At 37.0% G+C, this 19,330-nt stretch overlaps 1 protein-coding gene across 3 annotated transcripts in view; it reads left to right on the top strand.

The window, feature by feature from the left end:
- The window catches only part of LOC121318573 (PHD finger protein 21B-like), a 110,246-nt gene that overhangs the window by 67,585 nt on the left and 23,331 nt on the right, over positions 1-19,330 (top strand). For all 3 annotated transcript variants that reach the window (XM_041255391.1, XM_041255392.1, XM_041255390.1), the window contains one exon: positions 4,288-4,524. In XM_041255391.1, coding sequence (XP_041111325.1) covers positions 4,288-4,524 — 237 coding nt within the window. The remainder of the gene's footprint in view (positions 1-4,287; positions 4,525-19,330) is intronic.

Below are 19,330 nucleotides of genomic sequence, written 5' to 3'. Positions count from 1 at the left end.
AGCACATACAGAACCATGCAATATCCTTTGATACAACATGTGAATAAGAAAAACAGAAATTACAATAAACCTTTTTTTAACTGTCAGTGAACATTCTCTTTGGTAAGACAGCTCCTTGAAAAAGGTTGAAAAATGTTTTGTAAACTGCTAACTTGATTTGGTAAATACAGTCCCTAACAAGTCTTTCCTTAAAACAGTTTATGAATACGTTGGTTGGAGGCGATAATTCACATAGAATGAATCACAACACATATGTGATATAGTGAATTTATACCATCAAAAAAAAAAAAAAAACTCCTTGTTTTTGGAAAGGTTGGTCATGCAGAGAATATTCAATAATATGAGCCACCTGTTCTCTCTTGTCAACATATGTAGTATGAATAACTGGGATCCAATGAATGCCACCAGTATATCAATGTTCTGTAACTACGGTGTCAAAGTATTGTAGACATGAGTAACAAGACCAGCAGGACAAGCATTTCCAGATTCTGAATATATTCAGAGGCTGGTTCCTTGGACTAAATATCATATTCAGAGGCTGGTTCCTTGGACTAAATATCATGTGCTGATATTGTTTCAAACCTTCACGTCGCAGCCTTCTCCGTGAAGAAAAAATGATATAACAAATATTGCACCTTCTAGCCTGTTCTGTCTCAGGGGAAGGAATCAATAGTGATTGAAAAATGAATGTCTGAGCGCACAAACAAAAGATTCATATGCGACACAGCAATAACCCTGACTATCAAAAGCCTTCCAATCAATATCGATTGCTTTCATTCAGCCAAAACACAACATTCAGCAACGTGCGCTGCTAAACTGAACGAGAGGCCAAAAGAATATTTAGACAGGGAAGAAAATTAACACTAATTTATTTTATGTCAAGACCCCCCCCTCCCTTTGTTGTGGGAATTTCAATAATGATCTTTTACACAGAATGTGAAACAGTATTGCCTGTTTGGGGCTCCTGGTGAAGTGTTGAGCTGCGGGGCCTTTCCACGTTGATCCCCTGATGTTTGGTTGTGTTATTGCTGCGGCATGCTTTGGAAATATGTGAGAATCCATGCCCTCAAAAACTAAATTCTAAATCGCATATGAAAAATCAAACATTCGTCCTAATTCAAGTGCATCGAATCCTTTGTGTATAGGTGTGATCTGTGTAGAGAAGATACAGCAGAGCTCTACAGCTCCAAAAATAACAAACACTTTGTATATTTAATAGCAGTACCGCCTTTGTGTGATTTCAAAAATGTTGCGTGTAGGGTGTCTCTTAATTATTAGTGATAATATCTAACATGGGGTCTATCAAAATTTAAGGTATCAAATCTAAGGTAGTTGTTTTGGTTTTTAAACTATAAAAGCTACACATTATAAAAAATACAGCTACAGGCAGGAATGAGGTGTTATATTTTTCAGAATTGATCCGTGTTTATTTTTCGGAGGGGGTTTAGTTTGTCGAGGTAATAGCTGTATTTACCTTGATTGCGATGTAGTAAATTATTTATTTGTTTGGCAGTACTGTATGAGATTTTAGAGAATATGGAGTTTGTTTTAAAATCTGTATGTTTTTGAGGGGTTCTAATATCACAACAAAGCACAGTCATTGTCAGGGCAGAGCAGATTTCAGAAGTGGGTTCACGCTATCAAGCTGTGAGGATCAGGTACCACAGTGACACAGCTGGTATTGTACCGGACACATCGGTACAGTCAGAGGGGATACGTTTTCTCACCAGCACATCATCACATGACCCCCGCATGGCCCTTAATTATAACAGAAATTCCAAATACGCTTTAGCGGTAACAATAAGAGACACCTCACACAAGTCATATTAGTCTGTAGTAAATAAGGCCTTTTATGATCGGGTTCTCATATTTCTAACTAAATCTTAGCAAATTTAACAACTGTAGGCTGTTCTAAACAGTTTCTCCACAGTTTTGGCCCAGTGCTGATTTTTACTAAGACAGTGCATGGCTGTTTTTACCCTGTCGATAACATTTATCTAAAAATGAATGTTGTTAGTGTTGTCTGTTTAACAGTATAAGTATATTGTAGTATAGATAGAGGTTAATGAAATACACTTTGAATTGCCATAATATTTAATTTGATCTTTTTTTTTTATCCAATAACATGTGCTCTTTTTATTATCATGTATTACTTTTTCAGCACACATGGCTATTTGGCATGTTCAAGAAGTTCAGGCTTGACCTTTGAGCAAGCCTGAGCTAGGTGAAATTTCTGTAATGAGGCCAGTATAGAAATTACCCCTAGGGATGTGCCCCAGTAATTTATTCCCCCTTGAGTATTTAACAGAAAATGTGCCCCGCTGTTTAACTCACTGTTTTAGGCAGGAAGAAATTACCGCTGCATACGCCCACACCTTTTTCAGTCTTCACAGAGGCAGTGCCAAATGTCAATTATGCTGGTGACATAAATTATAATTAATTAATAACTCCTATCATTGAATAATAAACTCATGCAAAATGAAAACAAACCATGAAGCAGCATAAATACATATTTTTGGGGGGAATGTGTGAATCTCTCCATTCCATCTATAGTTTACCTGAATACAGAAAGTGGAAGGCTACTGTAGAGCTGCTGAATTCAACAAAGATTCCCTTAAATGTTCAGTACATTGCTGCTCCCCATAACAGACAGCGGGCCCAAGTGGATTGCACCTCTTGCTTAGGCCTAAATATGCAGCCTCTCTTTAGCCTCTAAATGAATCTATAACTATAACCCCTAGCAAAGCTACGGTACCATACTAAATTAGAACTGCTGCCAGGTCTCCTGTGTCTTTTCCCCGTGTTTTTTTTTTAAAAAGAAAAGTGTTTTATTGATTCGATTTTATGTGTGGTTGTGTTCATGTTTTTGCAGTGATTTGCTGGTTTCTGTTGAGTACTGTTGGGCAGTGGAGGCAGAGGGGTGTTTAAAGCATACTTTCTCCATTGGTGTGACACTAATATAATTGCATGGTTTGATTAATTGACAAATGGTGAACTTTGAAACAGGGTTGCTTATTAGCAAAATAGTAATCATAAGAATGAAAGAGAGAGACCAGATTATATATTTTTAAATAATAGTTATGCACAGTATATATTTGTTTTATTCCTGTGGTATCATATTTTGTAAACAATTTGTTTACAATATGGGGAAAATAAAACAGTGTTATTTTTATACATGAATACAATTTGTTTGAGGGAAATAAATCCCTTCCATGCTACTCTATATATTTTATAGATTCAACAAACTATTACCAGTATAAAAATGACAAAAGAGCATTGAATTTTTTTTTTTTTCCACATTTAAACAAAATCTTTAAAAACCACAAGAAAAGGTCTCAGAAATAATAGGTGTGGTGTGTTTTTTAAGGTTATTTGCAAAAGTTAATCTTTTATTAAAAACAGATTTTCAATTTAAAAAACATGAATTAAAAAAAAAATCTAAAAGACCTGAGCAGGAAGCACAATGAGGTAACTGTCTGAATTCATCACATGTTACATGTTGATTTGTGCAGAGCGCTGTGTTCTAGGAGTCTGAAATGTGCTGCAGCATGCTGTACTAATCACAGCTTCCAAACTCATGTTCTTCAAAGAGCTGCCACGGGTGTGACTAGCATACTTATTCCAGCCTGCTCTCTGCCTGTGTCTGCTCATCCATCTCGTAGGGCCGAGCATCACTGTTGAGTAGGAGGGCTGGGCTGGTGATGGGGTGTCATTGTGGGCACTGGTGTAAAGGTAGTCCAGTTGGCAGTTCTGCCAGGGTTCGCTAACCAGGTCTACTCAGAAGAGTTTAGTAAAAAAGAAAACCTATTGGAGAGGTTGTGCCTCTTCCTTTTGAATGTACTCAACACAGAGTTTCATACATACTGTCCGCCTCACCCCAAGGTGTACAATCCATACAAATAGGAAAATAGCACCAGTATTGTCTATTTCTGTTTTGCCTCCCTAAGCTAAGGGGAAGCTACTGTGCTTGCAACTGATTATCTTTAGGGAAAGCATAAAAACTGGAAGGGCGGAGGAGGTTAAAGTATGGCAGAAAGTAGTAAACAAACAACATAGGATTACATTGTAGTAGAAAACTAAATGGTGATGGCCTTCAGATTGAGACATTAAACCATGTTTATCACAGGCTCCAAGGCCTTCACACATTGTGCATTCTCTTTACACATTAGCTGAAAGAAGCTGCAGTCAATTTGTGTGTGTATATATAGTTTTATACATGCACGTGTTTATATGACACAAGATGAGATGTTAATAAAAAGCACCCCCCTCTCTGTTTTGTCTTCACAGAAGCTTGCGGTAAGAAGTTGTCCTGTTGGGAACACCAAACCCATTTCCCTCATCAAGCCACCCAGCCAGAGCATAGCAATTTCAGTGGTGCCGGCAAAGAATCCTATCCCCATGGTTACTGCACACAGTAACGGACAGAAGCCAGCGAGCCCAGATCCTCCGCAGACATCCCCCATCAACCTGCAGACGGCTAGCAAAGCAGGGGGCAGGAGAGTGTCCGAAAAATCAAGCTCACAGGTACCAAAAATACCGAACCCCTTTCAATGACACTGCCTTTAAAAAGAATACCGAACCCCTTTCAATGACACTGCCTTTAAAAAGAATACCGAACTCCTTTCAATGACACTGCCTTTAAAAAGAATACCGAACCCCTTTCAATGACACTGCCTTTAAAAAGAATACCGAACCCCTTTCAATGACCCCTTTCAATGACTGCCTTTAAAAAGAATACCGAACCCCTTTCAATGACACTGCCTTTAAAAAGAATACCGAACCCCTTTCAATGACACTGCCTTTAAAAAGAATACCGAACCCCTTTCAATGACACTGCCTTTAAAAAGAATACCGAACCCCTTTCAATGACACTGCCTTTAAAAAGAATACCGAACCCCTTTCAATGACACTGCCTTTAAAAAGAATACCGAACCCCTTTCAATGACACTGCCTTTAAAAAGAATACCGAACCCCTTTCAATGACTGCCTTTAAAAAGAATACCGAACCCCTTTCAATGACACTGCCTTTAAAAAGAATACCGAACCCCTTTCAATGACACTGCCTTTAAAAAGAATACCGAACCCCTTTCAATGACACTGCCTTTAAAAAGAATACCGAACCCCTTTCAATGACACTGCCTTTAAAAAGAATACCGAACCCCTTTCAATGACACTGCCTTTAAAAAGAATACCGAACCCCTTTCAATGACACTGCCTTTAAAAAGAATACCGAACCCCTTTCAATGACACTGCCTTTAAAAAGAATACCGAACCCCTTTCAATGACTCTGCCTTTAAAAAGAATACCGAATACCGAACCCCTTTCAATGACACTGCCTTTAAAAAGAATACCGAACCCCTTTCAATGACACTGCCTTTAAAAAGAATACCGAACCCCTTTCAATGACACTGCCTTTAAAAAGAATACCGAACCCCTTTCAATGACACTGCCTTTAAAAAGAATACCGAACCCCTTTCAATGACACTGCCTTTAAAAAGAATACCGAACCCCTTTCCTGCCTTTAAAAAGAATACCGAACCCCTTTCAATGACACTGCCTTTAAAAAGAATACCGAACCCCTTTCAATGACACTGCCTTTAAAAAGAATACCGAACCCCTTTCAATGACACTGCCTTTAAAAAGAATACAGAACCCCTTTCAATGACACTTAGTTTAAAAAAAGAGGGCTGCTCCCGCTGGCCGTAGGATGAGGTCCTGGGCCACAATGTTGTCATATAACTACTACTAACAAGCAACAATGTCACAACAAATAAAATGTGCTTACATTGAAACGCTGTGTATTCATTCCACTTGCAACTGTGTGGGCTTAGAGCGGTCATTTGTTTTTATTTGCAGCCTAATTTGGAGGTGGCAGTCAGCGGTGGATTTTACAGTGGGTGCCATCACGTAGTTATTTGGGCAAATGAGAGAAAAGCGTCTATTCCACAGTTTAAATACACATCACTGTTTATGTGCATCAAGAATGTCAAGCTGAATTTAAGTGGTGTAGAAAGCCTTCTAAATGTAAATTATCATTAACTCACTGAAAAGAAATAGAAGCACCTGCCATAACACTGTCAACAGAGTGTAGGGCCACCAAGGGCAGAGAGGAAGGCACTTATTTGGGTGTTGAAATCTGCCTGCGTAGACTATTGAGCGATGTTTGTGTCGTTTTAATGCAGAAGCACCTGCCAACCAATCATTTGAACCCATCGATATTACAGTACAACCTGCCTTTGGTGAACCCCAACCACTGTAGCAAGTAATCAGTCTTGAATTAGCAGCCACTTATAAAATTTCACCACAGTATTTTTACTTTTTACATGGTTATACTTGTTTGCCATATTTATAAATATGTTTTACCATACCTTGCTATTCTTTAATACTTTCAGTATGGTTTATTACACTTTGCTATGCTTTTACTATTGGAAACTGTTATAAGGGTTTGTTTACCAGGTAAGTCATGTTTCAGAGGATATTAGCCAAAGTACTGTTTCTCAAGTTCTATCAAGATAACCCTAATTAGGAATCCTCACTCCCTGGCATCACTGGTGATTTCAGAGGTAGGTGGTATTAGCTGTTTCAGAAAGAAAGAAAGAAAGAAAGATAAAGAATTGCTCTATAGCAGGGGTGTCCACTCCAGTTTTAACATATAAAATTATATAATTAACAAATTCAGGGTCTGGTTCTATCAAACAATTTAGAAGAGTGTTGGAACAAAGACCAGGAGATGAAAGGACAACTGTGGTTACCCCTGTTCTTTAGTGTTTCTCCCCCCTGCAACATTTCAACAGAACCTGCACAGTGACAACATCAGCAGATAAAACTGACATAATTCTTATAGAGGGTAAGAAATAGATTTAAAAAACCCTTACTACACCTTTTAAGTTTTAGCAAGCACAACTGAATATCCCCCCCCCCCCCCCCCGCTGACACGCTTCATAACATTCAGCTCAGACTCCTATTTGATGCCATTACTGAAGAAATGCAATAAAGTGCCTGTTCAATGTTTTATCCGTCAGTAACATTATCAACGGAGGGTGACTGACTGCTAACAACCTTGACAAACAGATCACCTTCTCACCTTTTTTATTTATTATTTGCTTGCTGCCCCCTCCCCCTCACCCTTCATTGTCAGGACCCAAGGAGCAAGCCACAATAGGGTTGCCATGGTTTATTGTTTCACTGTGTTTTATTGCTTTTTTGGTTACATCCTGAGGGGTTTCATAGGAGACAATTGACGATACTCTCCCATCTGTCTATTGTAGCTGTTTGGTTCAAGATATTCCTTCAAAAATGGTTCAAAAACATGATTTGACACTTCTCTATTAAAATGCAGATAGACCTTGGTTAGAAATTGCTTATATTGGCCTACAAGAACTGTAGGCTATTCCTCATCACTTTGAAATCTGTTATCCAGTGTTTTAAAAAATAATAAATAATAATAATTAACAATATTTCTCTTATCAAAGTTTCACATTAATAAAATCATAGCTAAGTGTAATAAAGCACATTAAAAGCATGGTAAAGCACAGGTAAGCATTGTAAAGAATAGCGAGGTATGGTAAAGCATATTAACATGACAAACCAGGGTAAACTATGGTAAACATATAGTATAACCAAGGGAAAAACATAGAAACCTGCAAAAATACTGTGGTAAACTTTTATAAGGTTTATACTGTGCAAGTGTTCCACAGTGTAAGACTGTATGTTTTGAGCTCAGATTTTAAAACAATGACAATGAATTTGAAAGTTCTTTGTCCTAGGTGTAAAACGACTACTGATTTGACAGGGTTGAATAGTTGAATAGGTTGACTAGTCACCACTTTAGTCCTTTCAAGCATGACATTTACAGATTCTGTCTTCTGTCAGTGAGATGAGGTTAAAAGCTCTATAACCATAAATGCAGACAAGTGTGGCTTTTGCATTGTGGTTAAGATGCTCGCTTGCAATATGCGGGGTTGCCACTTCACACACAACCTCTGCCCTGGTACACTGGTGAGCAAGTTTTTAACATGAAATAAAGTAAATATAGTGTGACCTAGTTTTGTTAAGACTCACATCCCCTCAAGAATAGCATCCTTGTATCAAGTAGGTAATTTCAGGAACCTATTGCATGTTTGTTTGTTCTAATTCAAGTTAAAATGTCTTCCCATCCTTTTACTGCTCCTTTGAAGAGGGGCACAAGTGTGATTGATGTTGCCTTCTTTCTGCTGTTCATAACCAGGCCTACGTGTGGGCAGGCTGATTTTACAGTGTGTGCCCCCTCCTCTTGGGACTGGCCAGGCACTCCCCGGGGTGATTACATTTACATAAGAATGTTTGACTGCTGCCTGGGCTTTAGCCAGGGTCTTGGGAGGTAAAAGGTCAGGCTAGTAAGGCACTTCATTAACAGAGAGAGAGAGAGAGAGAGAGAGAGAGATTTTGTAGTATTCAAGTTCAGTATTCAGGTTTAACTAATATTTGACTAACATTTGTTATCGAGTACCACTGTGAACCACACATTGATAAGATGACTCTAATGGCTGCTAGTTAAGATGGATCATCATTATTGCTATTGGATTTCTAGGCTACCATATATTGACTTCCCTGCTGAAGAAGAGCAGGCCTTCATGTTCTTGTGCTAGGTGGCTCCTGTACTCACAGGGGTCCTCTTTGCTTTTATTTTGGGCTGGAGGATTCTACGTTAACTGATAAAAATATATTTTTTTAATAATTAGGCAGAACTAAGGGAACAGAACTAAGTTATAATTAACTAAATATTTTTCCATAAAAGCCTTAAACAGTACAGTAGTAAAATCAAATTAATACCTAGCAGGCTTTTTTTTTAGTCTATCCTACATGCAATACAGTACAAAACAAACCATGTTGGCTTCACATTGTTGAAGGACGTGTAGATAATAAAATATTATTTTAAAATGAAACTATATTATTTCAACATATTTTCTTTTATTGCTTTCTCAAAATTTTAAGCCATTCGCCACCAGTAAGTTAACTCCTTCACCTATTGTCAACAGAATAAATACCGTGCTCAACTTCAGACCTGTTGCCATCCACAATCTGTAGCTAATTAAAATATTGCACTGGATCCAAAAACTCGTCGGTCAAGTTGATTGCACATTGGATGCGTTAAAACCATACCAGAAAAAAAAAAATGGCAGAGGTATCTTCAACCAGCTCCAGCAGAGATGCTGAAGATATGAGTATTACTTATCCTGTGGAGTCAAAAAGTGCAAAAAGGTGATATTGGATGCACCCAATATTAAATTAGTGTAAAGAGCTGGGGGAGCATCACAGGCTGATACAAGAGCTCAAATTGGACAACATAATAAACGGGTTAATGGGGAAAACAGCCCTAATGTCACAATGTAAACTGTTCTGCAATTCTGTTGCACAAATGCATACATTTGTCATAGCAATACAAACTGATATAACTATACTTCAAACATTCGCGCCTCCAAAAGGTTACCTTCTACTCTCTGTGTGTGGAGCCAGAAATTCCATGCCCAGCTCCACGTCAATATCCTGCCATATGTTTTCTTTTTTTTTTTTTTTTTTCGGTGTCCTTGAATTTTTTATGTGCTTCATTATACAGTTCTTCGTGGTTAGCTACGCAGAGAATAAGCTTCTCTAGAGCCATGTTGAACACAAAACAGGAACTGCAAGAATCCACGTGTCTTTCCAGTTGTTTTTCATTGGTCAGTGTAATTAACTCACATCAAATAGGATCAAATCAAACTTGTTTCGATTCCAAAATTGACGCATCACCGTCGTACGACAATTACGGACTCTGAGCAAAGTGCAATAGGGAATGCGCCTAATGGTTTTAGACGCACGTTAAAATTGGATGCATGATCGGATACAGTGTGCAACGGCCTTTAGTTAGTAAATAGGGAGTGACATTTTCGAAATACCTGCGCAGTCATCTCAATTTTGCTCCCGCAATGCTGCTCCCGCAACGCCACTTAGTAAATGAGGCTCTAAGACTTTTTCACACAAGGGTTTAACACAGTATCAATGCACATCTATGCCATTTCCATTCAAACTGGTCGGGGGAAGGGCAGCCTAAACACTGGTGCAAATCACAATAACAGTCCTGTCACTGCAAATGTTTTAACTACATATTTGAGCCTGTCTGTAGCTTATTAAATCAAGTGAATGAATGCAATGATGGCAGTCATATACTTGTCTTCAGCAATATGTGGAATTAAGTTACTGTACTAAACATCAGATCAGTTTAGTTGGGATGGATGCAATAATAATACTAGAGAATGGCTGGAGAATCAGACCTGTGATCAGTGCCAAGGGTGTACAGTTTTTCACTAATACAAAGCATAATGTATAAAACTACCAGTATTCAACTGGCAGGAAAACTCATAACTATACAGGAAGGAAATAAACTGGTACCATCTGGCAACTTGACCTAGGTTATGCTTTGTTATTAGAGAGTTTAAATTAAAATAAATCTACGACCTGTCAATTTATCACAGCTTGCCTTGCTGTGCTATAAGGATACAAGGGTTAGATTGCAGTCATCAATGCATTGAGAGCACTTTATTATTCAAAAGCAAGAAGCAAAAAAATAAAAACCTTTTAAATACTACTGAAAGCATGCATGTGCATATCATTATATATAGCAATGCAATATATGCATTGGAAAAAACTTTATTGTTAAAGAGTAAGTAACAGGGTTCTAAAAAGTATAGATTTATACATCCCCACGTGTTGCTACAACTGTTTAAATAACATACCTGCAACAGTTCTTTTTATTGTTAACATCTGACAACTGTTTACACTAAGAACTTTAACATACCTGTCAACTCATTTTGAGTATCCATAAGATTCATTCAAAACCCTTAAGAAAAAGCAAAATGACTGGAAAATCAGTTTCGATTCATCTATTTCTAATCTATAGAATCTATAGATTCTATAGATGAATCTAATCGATTCATCTATAACTAATTAACTGACTTTTTAAGAAATTAACGTTCAAACTTTTAAAGATTAACATTCAAATTTATTTTTGCTTTTTATTGAAAAACTAAATACAAATCTGAATACTTCCACTGCCAAAACTAAATACAAATGGACATACTTGACTAAATAGTCCAAATGCATTTGAAATACTTTTTCAAACACCAACATTGGTGCACGTTATGTTTTATTATCATTATTAATAAATTTTCCTGCTGCCTTAATCCAATGCAACATAAAGGAATACAGTTTATACTATAGTAATATAAACATTATATTGACACTACTGTACTGTTGAGGCAAAACCTGCAGGGGTATAGCTGTAATAATGTGCAGCTTTCTTGAATTATTTGTTGTGTCACTGAAACACAGCACCATATTTGCAGTAAGTAACAAAAAGGCAGTTCATAGACGTGGTCTGCGACAATGGGCAGGGAGTCTGTAAACTCATGCTTCTTGATGAATACTCACATCTGCCACAGACTGGTGTGGAGTTTAACCCTTGAACCCAGCATTATTGTCCTTGTGGATTCTCACTAAACCATCAGAACAAAATCCACCCTAGTTATTCCCTCAAAGCAGCTGACACACAGCAGGGCAACGCAATTTCAAGGTTACAAAAAATAACAGCAGACCCTACTGTAAAGGGTTTTCCTTGATAATGTGAAGCTTTCTAAAGGCAAGGAAGCTGACCAGATCTGTAGAGAGAGAAGCAGATGGGAGGGGGGCACCCAAAACCGTTTTTTGTTGTGTCAAAATACACAAATCCACCACTTTAGGTAAAATCACACAACTTTGAGTTTGTTGAAGTGTGACAAATACACTGAGTGACTCATCTGTGACAATCTCCGCGATCTTAAGTTCTAGAAAAAACTAGATCTATCCTCAAGTTAAATGCACGTGGGAAGTACGTGTCCAACAACATGTACCGAGTAAAAGCTCGAGATCCAATTAAAAGGAGGTGCAGCCCCGCGGGGGGCCGGCCCCGCCCCGCCCCGCCCCCGCCCCGCCCGCCCCCCCGTTGGGGAAGGGGGCCGGGGCTGTTGCCATGGAGACTGCAGAAGAAAAGGGTTACCATTATGCAGGATACACATTTGATACCATGACATAACAATTGCTGAAAAACGTATAACAAAGTATATTTTATGTTTTTACAATTTTGAATTCCATCTTTCACTGCTACCCAAGAGGGAAACACAAGAATTGAAAGTAGATATTCTCCACATCCCCATGTTACTGTGTCAATCCAGTGACGTGTACTATAGAGATCACATACTACGTTTATTTTTAGTAATTCCCACTTCTGGTGTTGGGGAAACAGGTGGCAATTGGATTAAGCTGAGGTGGATGTAAAAGGGAAGTTAATTTGAAACTCCCTTAGAAAAAGCAAATACAAAAAGTGGTAATCTTGGATTAAAAAACTCTGGATACTTTCAATATTGGTTATGTCCTGATGTTGTTGTGTTAAATCAATGGGCTGGGTTTTGCAATTCCCTTATTAAGTTGTGTTGAAAATGTTCCAGTATAATGCACATGCAAGAGGAAAAGAAATGTTAGAACACCAGAGGCAAAAAGGAAACCTTATCCAGTAGAACGTAAAATGAAAGGTTTAAAAAAAATTATATATATAATATATATATATATATATATATATATATATATATATATATATATATATATATATATATATATATATACAAGTTAATTTAAATTTATATATAAATCTCAATTAAATACAGTAAGTTTTCCTTCCATGATCTAATCTTGTTTTGAAGTCTCATGCCTTCCTAATATTATAACAATATAAGCCAGTGGAAAGCTTTCCCAATTGAGTTTTGTAGGGTCACAATGTGCATACCCATCCTTGGTTTAGATCCAGTGTTATCAGCGTATGTTATCACTGAATTAACTTGACTGTACTGCACATTATTCGGGTTGAGATGTCACTGCTTTTTCGCTCTAGGTTTTATATGCTGTATTTCCAAACAATCTTCATTCACTGCAAGCAAGTACATAAACATTAGGATCCACCGCAAGACTTGATAATGGATGCAAATGGAAATTACATTCCAAAACATTAAAACCGCTGAGGGATGGAACATAGCACCCCCTGTGGGTCACATGTTATAATACAGGTGGTTACATTACTTGCTGGGACCCCTAATACAAGCCAACGGATAACAACCAGGTTTAAAGTATGTTTTACATGGTGTTTGCTTTACACAAAAAAAAATAACTGCTATAAAAACCTCTGAAGGTTGCATCTGTTTTGGCTTGATTACACTCAGCACTTTCTGCTGCATATTCACTTTTCCAGGCTGTGTCACCTTGAGCTGTGCGCAGAACTAACGAGAAACTTCAGAAAGCAGGTCTCTCTGAAATGGGCATAACTGAGGAGGCAGCGTGTGTGTGATCACAGCCAGCAGACATGTTGTTCCAGCTCTCAGATGAGATCAGGTTCATTTAGCTGGAACACAGCCATTTCCAAATGCTGTTATTTCAAGCTATGTACTGCACTGTTGAGCAAAATTACATTTTCCATTATGTAAGCTTAAAAATCACCAATATGTTCACATTTCATAAAATACGTAGCACTTTTTTTTTTTTTTTACAGTGCATCTGCATGCATATTTGACAACGCATCAAGAATAGAAATACAGTGAAATCACTCCTACTGAGGCCAGTCATACATGGATTTAACAGAGGGGTGTCCTTACTGTAGAAGAGATGTAGAATTTCAGTTTCAGCAGAGTTTAATTTTTAACAAGTTTTCATGTAAGCCAATTTATTCAACACTTTATTGAACCATTGTAGTTGTTATTTATTTAGTTTTATCATATACAAACTGGTCTAAGTTAATGTTTTTGTATGTAAATCAATTAGACAAAAAAAAAAAACAAAAAAAAAAACAGAATGGTTTGTAGTTTATAGCTTGTTAGTCTTAGGGTCGTCACCTGTCCCTGTTTTCCCAGGATCATGCTGGTTTTTGAGGACAGTGTCCCAGGAATTCAATATGCCTTCCCAGGGCACTAAATGCCAGTATCATAAATTGAGTTAAGCAAATCAGGATACAATAGACGCACAATATGAACTGGTTGTCAGTACTATGGTAGTGATATTATCACTGTGGCAATTTTCATGGAAAAAGAAAAATAACTCACCCTTTTCTCATTCTATTTTGGTAGTACTTTCAGGTTATGTGTTTCCATGTAGTTTTTTTTTCAGCAAGAGAAATTCTTGTTCCAAATGCAAATAACCTAATTAATATTAAAGTATGGGAGGGGATATTTAAATGTTTTAATTTGGGGAAAAAAGAACAAAACAAAGACACAGACATAGTGTTGTACTACTACTACTACTACTACTAATAATACTAATAATAATAATAATAATAATATAATAATAATTGTAATAATAATAAAAACATTCATATGCCTTGTATTATACAAGGATTATACACAGCACTTTCTTATAGAATTATTATTTACTAAACATTTTTTGACTAATCCAAAAATAACCTTTTTCACCAAGAAAGCAATAATATGTTTGGAGGAAGAGAGGAGATGAAATGGCGGCGGTCGTGTGATGGTATGGGCTTGTTTTACTTCCTCCGGCACTGGTAACCTTTGTATTGTAGAAGGATCAATGAATGCTGTGAAATATCAAGACGTTTGGCACTCTCATTTGCTCAGTGCTAGAAGGCCCATTGGACTGAAGTTTGTATTCCAGCAGGATAATGACCCTAAACATTCTGCGAAGTCTACAAAGGAATTTCTCAAAAAAAGGAAGATTATAGATCTGAATTGTCCATTTCAGTCGAGATGTTGTGGATTGACTTGACTTGACTCGGCTGCTGTTGCAAAAAGGAAACCAAAGTCGACTGCAGAACTCAAAGCTGTCTGTGTTGAAGAACTGGCAAAAATATCTCTGGAAAGATGCCAGGAACTGGTTTCAAAATACAAAAAAAAAACACTGCAAGCTGTAAAGGAAGCAAAGGGTGGGCACACAAAATACTAATGCAAGGGTGCCCAAATACTTTTGTCAAAGTATGAAATTAGTTTTTGCATGTTATTTTTCATTTTATGCATGTTATGTAATCATTTGTAGTTTTATTATAAAGCTAAATTGCTACTTTAATTTATATCTTTCAATAGAACAATTCGAAATTATAGAAATCACTTTCTTTTGTGGTTTTTCAATTTTTTTTAACTGCCCAAATACTTTTATCTACGACTGTATATTTTATGTACATGTTAAAGCTTTCCTATAGAACTGTAGCTTCAGCAAATCTGATCCTTATAGTCTACTAATGGAGCTAAAGTACCAGCACTTTAGGTTAGTGATATAACAATTATCCAGTCAAAATGTTTAGTACAGTATATTTTGTAGTAAATCAGGGAACCCTACTCACCGTGTTTCCCACTACATATTATTTGTTATAATAATAATAAAAATAATAATAACTAAAACTGCCATGCAGTTTCACAGCTTCCAAGCTCAGTACCAATTGGATATTATGGCAAGCTGTAGCATTGCAGCACAAGTGTCAGCAACAGACCAGTTTTATGGAGCAGTTTCAATTCAAAATACTTCATTAGTTCATTATCTCACGATGCTTTACAACTTTAAACACCATAGTAACCATGACCCTATCTACACACTGTAAGGAGTTAAAAGCTAATTTTATATTGAACCTTAGAAAGGTTAAAGGTCACAGGCAAGGTGATTTTTGGATAGAGCATATATGGGCTCCTATCTGTGTTCTATAGTATTAACCTCTATACGCTTTGTAAGGAGTTATAAACTAGTTTTACATTTTAACTTAAGGAGAGGTCAATGGTCGCAGGCAAAGCCATTTTTGGATAGAGCACATATGGTTCTTTATATGTGTTCCATAGTAACCATTAACCTATCTGCACTGTGTAAGAAGCTTTTAGCTAGTTTTACATTTCACCGAAGATTTTGAAAATGTTTTTTAAAGAAATGCTTCAGCTGGCCATCTTGGTTTACACACAAACACCATTTTTGCATTGACACAGGTATGATGCTTGTCATCTTTGGATTTAATCAACTAAAACGTGTTCAACTGAAACGGTTTTAAATTTAAGAATGAAACATAGGTCTGGCGGCCATCTTGTTTTACAAAAGAACACCATTTTGCCATATTTGAATTCCATTGTCCCCAGGATGATGTCTACCAAGTTTAGAGCTAGTTGGTTAAACGGTTTGCAAATAGAAGCAGTTTGATGTTTGGGGCACATTTTGGCGGTTTTGGTGGCAGCCATTTTGATAGTAAACTTTATTGCAGCAGCTTCTGCTTTGCAAACTTGAAGCAGGTTTGGTTGCTGATGACGTATATGAAGTTTTTGATCAATCGGGTCACCGCTTTTCAAGAAGATTTTGAAGGTTTTTCCAAAAAATGTGTCAGACTGCCATCTTGGTTGAGACAGGAGCACAATCTTTTTTGCATCTGATTGGTTACACCACGTGCGAACAGGAGCAGTTTAAAGTTTTGGGAGGAAAAACAATATAAAAAATAAATAAACACAAAAAATAAATACTAAATAAAAATAAATCTTTACAATAGAAATACCTGAAATTGAATCCTGCAGTGACAGCGCAAGGCTCTCGCCAGTAGAATGGGCTTCTAATATAATATATTCTGTTCTTGTTATTGATGAAGGAGTATATCGGTAGTCCACGAGTTCAACACATCTCTCAGTGCTGCCCACCGAGACTTCTGGAACTTCGTTATGTAATATATTAGTCTTGCAGCAAACTCCTTTTAAGAACTGTATTTGTCTTTTTTAACAAACTCATGGAATGCAGAATAGGGCTGAATTCTCAAAGCTGTTTACTCGAAATCGTCATTTTGTTTTTCAGAGAGGAAAAATGCACCCAATAAAGTTACCAAGCCAGATAAAAATGGCTATGGTTTTTAACTTAGGAACTTGTGAGCAATCTTACGTTGTTTCTTATTTGTTTAAGAATATTAATGATGTTTTTTTCTTTTTTATAGATACAGTTTGCGCTAATGACAATTTGGAGTAAATAACTTTGAGAATCCATCCCTTAAAATGATCTTATCTGCCATTAAAAAGAGATAACAGTGTTGTTTAATATATTTTTCCAACAACATCTGATGGGCTGATATTCTTTTAACATAAAATAGAAACATTTCTAACACTGTACAGTTTTTTTTTAATTTTTTTTTTATTAAAGTATTTTATGACTTTCCAGCACCTCATAGCATTTTCTTTTCAATTTTCAAATTACATTCTTAATATATACATAGGTGACGTGAGAGATACTTGGAGATAATAATGGAATAAAAAATGGAAAGAAATTCCATTTGTACTAATAATTGGCACCTCTCCTTGAATTGTTAGGTATTTTCATCTTTCAAATTCTCTCAAGATATTGGCTTTCTATTTAAATGGGCTGAAAGCCGTGTTTGTAGCCCCTTTCAAGCTGCTCCCATTGGTTTAGCACAGATTTAAGCACTAGCTCGCAGGGTTCAGTGTTGAGGTGGGTTCTAGCAAGTGCTACAGACAACAAGCAGCTCCAAAAGTTCCATTCAACTGCGACTGAAAAGCAAGCCCAGGGTTGCTGGCTGCATTCACAGAGCCTAAATGAAAGTGCTTTGGTTAAAAAAAGGCAGCAGTTACTACAATGAAAGCCCATTCAGCATGACGATTTTTTATCTTTCCCGTTGCCATGGAACCAAGCCCAACTCAACTTTAGGATTCGCTCACGCTGCAAAATCTGGGTTATTGATATTGAACAGATGAAGATGGAAAACGTTCCTTTTTGTTTAAGCTAATGGATCTTTATGAAAGAATAAAAGAAGCTCAAATTGACTGCTGTGGAGATGAAGTCATCTATATTTACAAACCGCACACTGCTTCCTTCACAGTGTTTGAAGCTGCTGTGTTGAAGTTAATTCACTTTTGTTTTGCTCCGTCATTAATGCATAATTCACGGTTAAGCAATGAGGACAGTCAGTATTATATGCATTGTGTTCTGTTAGAATCTGTTCAGTAATTCAATGTTTTACAGTTTTTTACACACCCCTTCCTAACAGATATAATACTGCCACACACAGCCCTTAATTGTCTACTTCACGCAGTTTTACCTACGCTGAAAGTGCACAGTATTTTAGATTCGGTACTTGTACTGCAAAACAGTATTCATTAATATGCATTGTTAATATTTAGAATTCTTCAGTGATTGCAGAACAATATTAGTACTAGTGTGCCAATTATCAGCATCCAAACTGATCTGTTTGTTATTAATAGATCTGATATAATAGTGTTGGTTCCACAATAGCTGTAAGATAAAAATGGGTTTGGATCGCTACCAATATTTCTCTGCACAGTGAATAAAGTTTGTTTGGGGAGGGAAATGTTTTTTTTTTTTCCCCCCAGTTTTATTTAGAATTGTAAATCCAGTAGTTTTATGAGGGAGGTTAGTAAGCCGTATAATTCAATCTTCTGTTTTTTGGTTTCACTAGTTGAAGTACAGTGAGGCTTTGCATTGAGACTGCCTTAGAAATCATAGCTAAAGTCGTTCTTATACCGGGCAGTTGTGATGGTAACCTTCTATTGTGATACATCAGCATCTTCCTCTCTTTCAGGCTTTGAATTGCAGCCTCTAGTAAATATTACAATCAGACTGCCAGCATTCTGTGTCAGTGATGTCTATTTCTCCACCTTTTCTCTCGCTTTCTCTCTCTCTTGCACACACACACACACAGTAGATACAGGGGCTGCACTTTGCTCAGAGTGGAGTTGCCCTTTGATTTATTCACTGGCATTTTGTGGATCAGCCAGGCCTTGAGAATGAAATGCCACTGTTTTGTGCTTAAGGCCTGGGCCCCTTCTATCAAACAAATCTGGTCTGAATACTCACCATGCAGTCTGATTTAACAGTTATTTTGAATCAGGGGTCATGAATATGCCTTTCCAGTTGCTCGCCGTGGTGCTAAAATAGCTGAGATTCACATACAGGATTCACATGTGTTTGATCTCATACTAATTGCATTTAATCTAGTTTTTTAGACATAGGGTTAGATACAGAAGGTGTTGATAACCTGTATTAGATGACCTTGCTGTAGCCACACACAGGAATTCCCAGCACGAGAGAGAAAGGTTGAAACATTGCATAGTTTTGTTTTTTTTGTTTGTTTTTTCTCAACAAGATGCCACTGTTTACTCAGTGTTCAGTTTCTACTCTTAAAACAAATTAGTCAGCTTTGAGTTTATCTTTTGTTTGATGTAAAAGATTTTAGGGGCTAGGTGTGAAATCAGAGGGCTATTTTAATTATTAACCAGTTTTGGTCATGTGAGTCTGTTTT

Source organism: Polyodon spathula, chromosome 7, assembly GCF_017654505.1.
Source record: "Polyodon spathula isolate WHYD16114869_AA chromosome 7, ASM1765450v1, whole genome shotgun sequence".
Taxonomy (NCBI): Eukaryota; Metazoa; Chordata; class Actinopteri; order Acipenseriformes; family Polyodontidae; genus Polyodon; species Polyodon spathula.
This window is presented reverse-complemented; position numbering and strand designations above follow the sequence as displayed.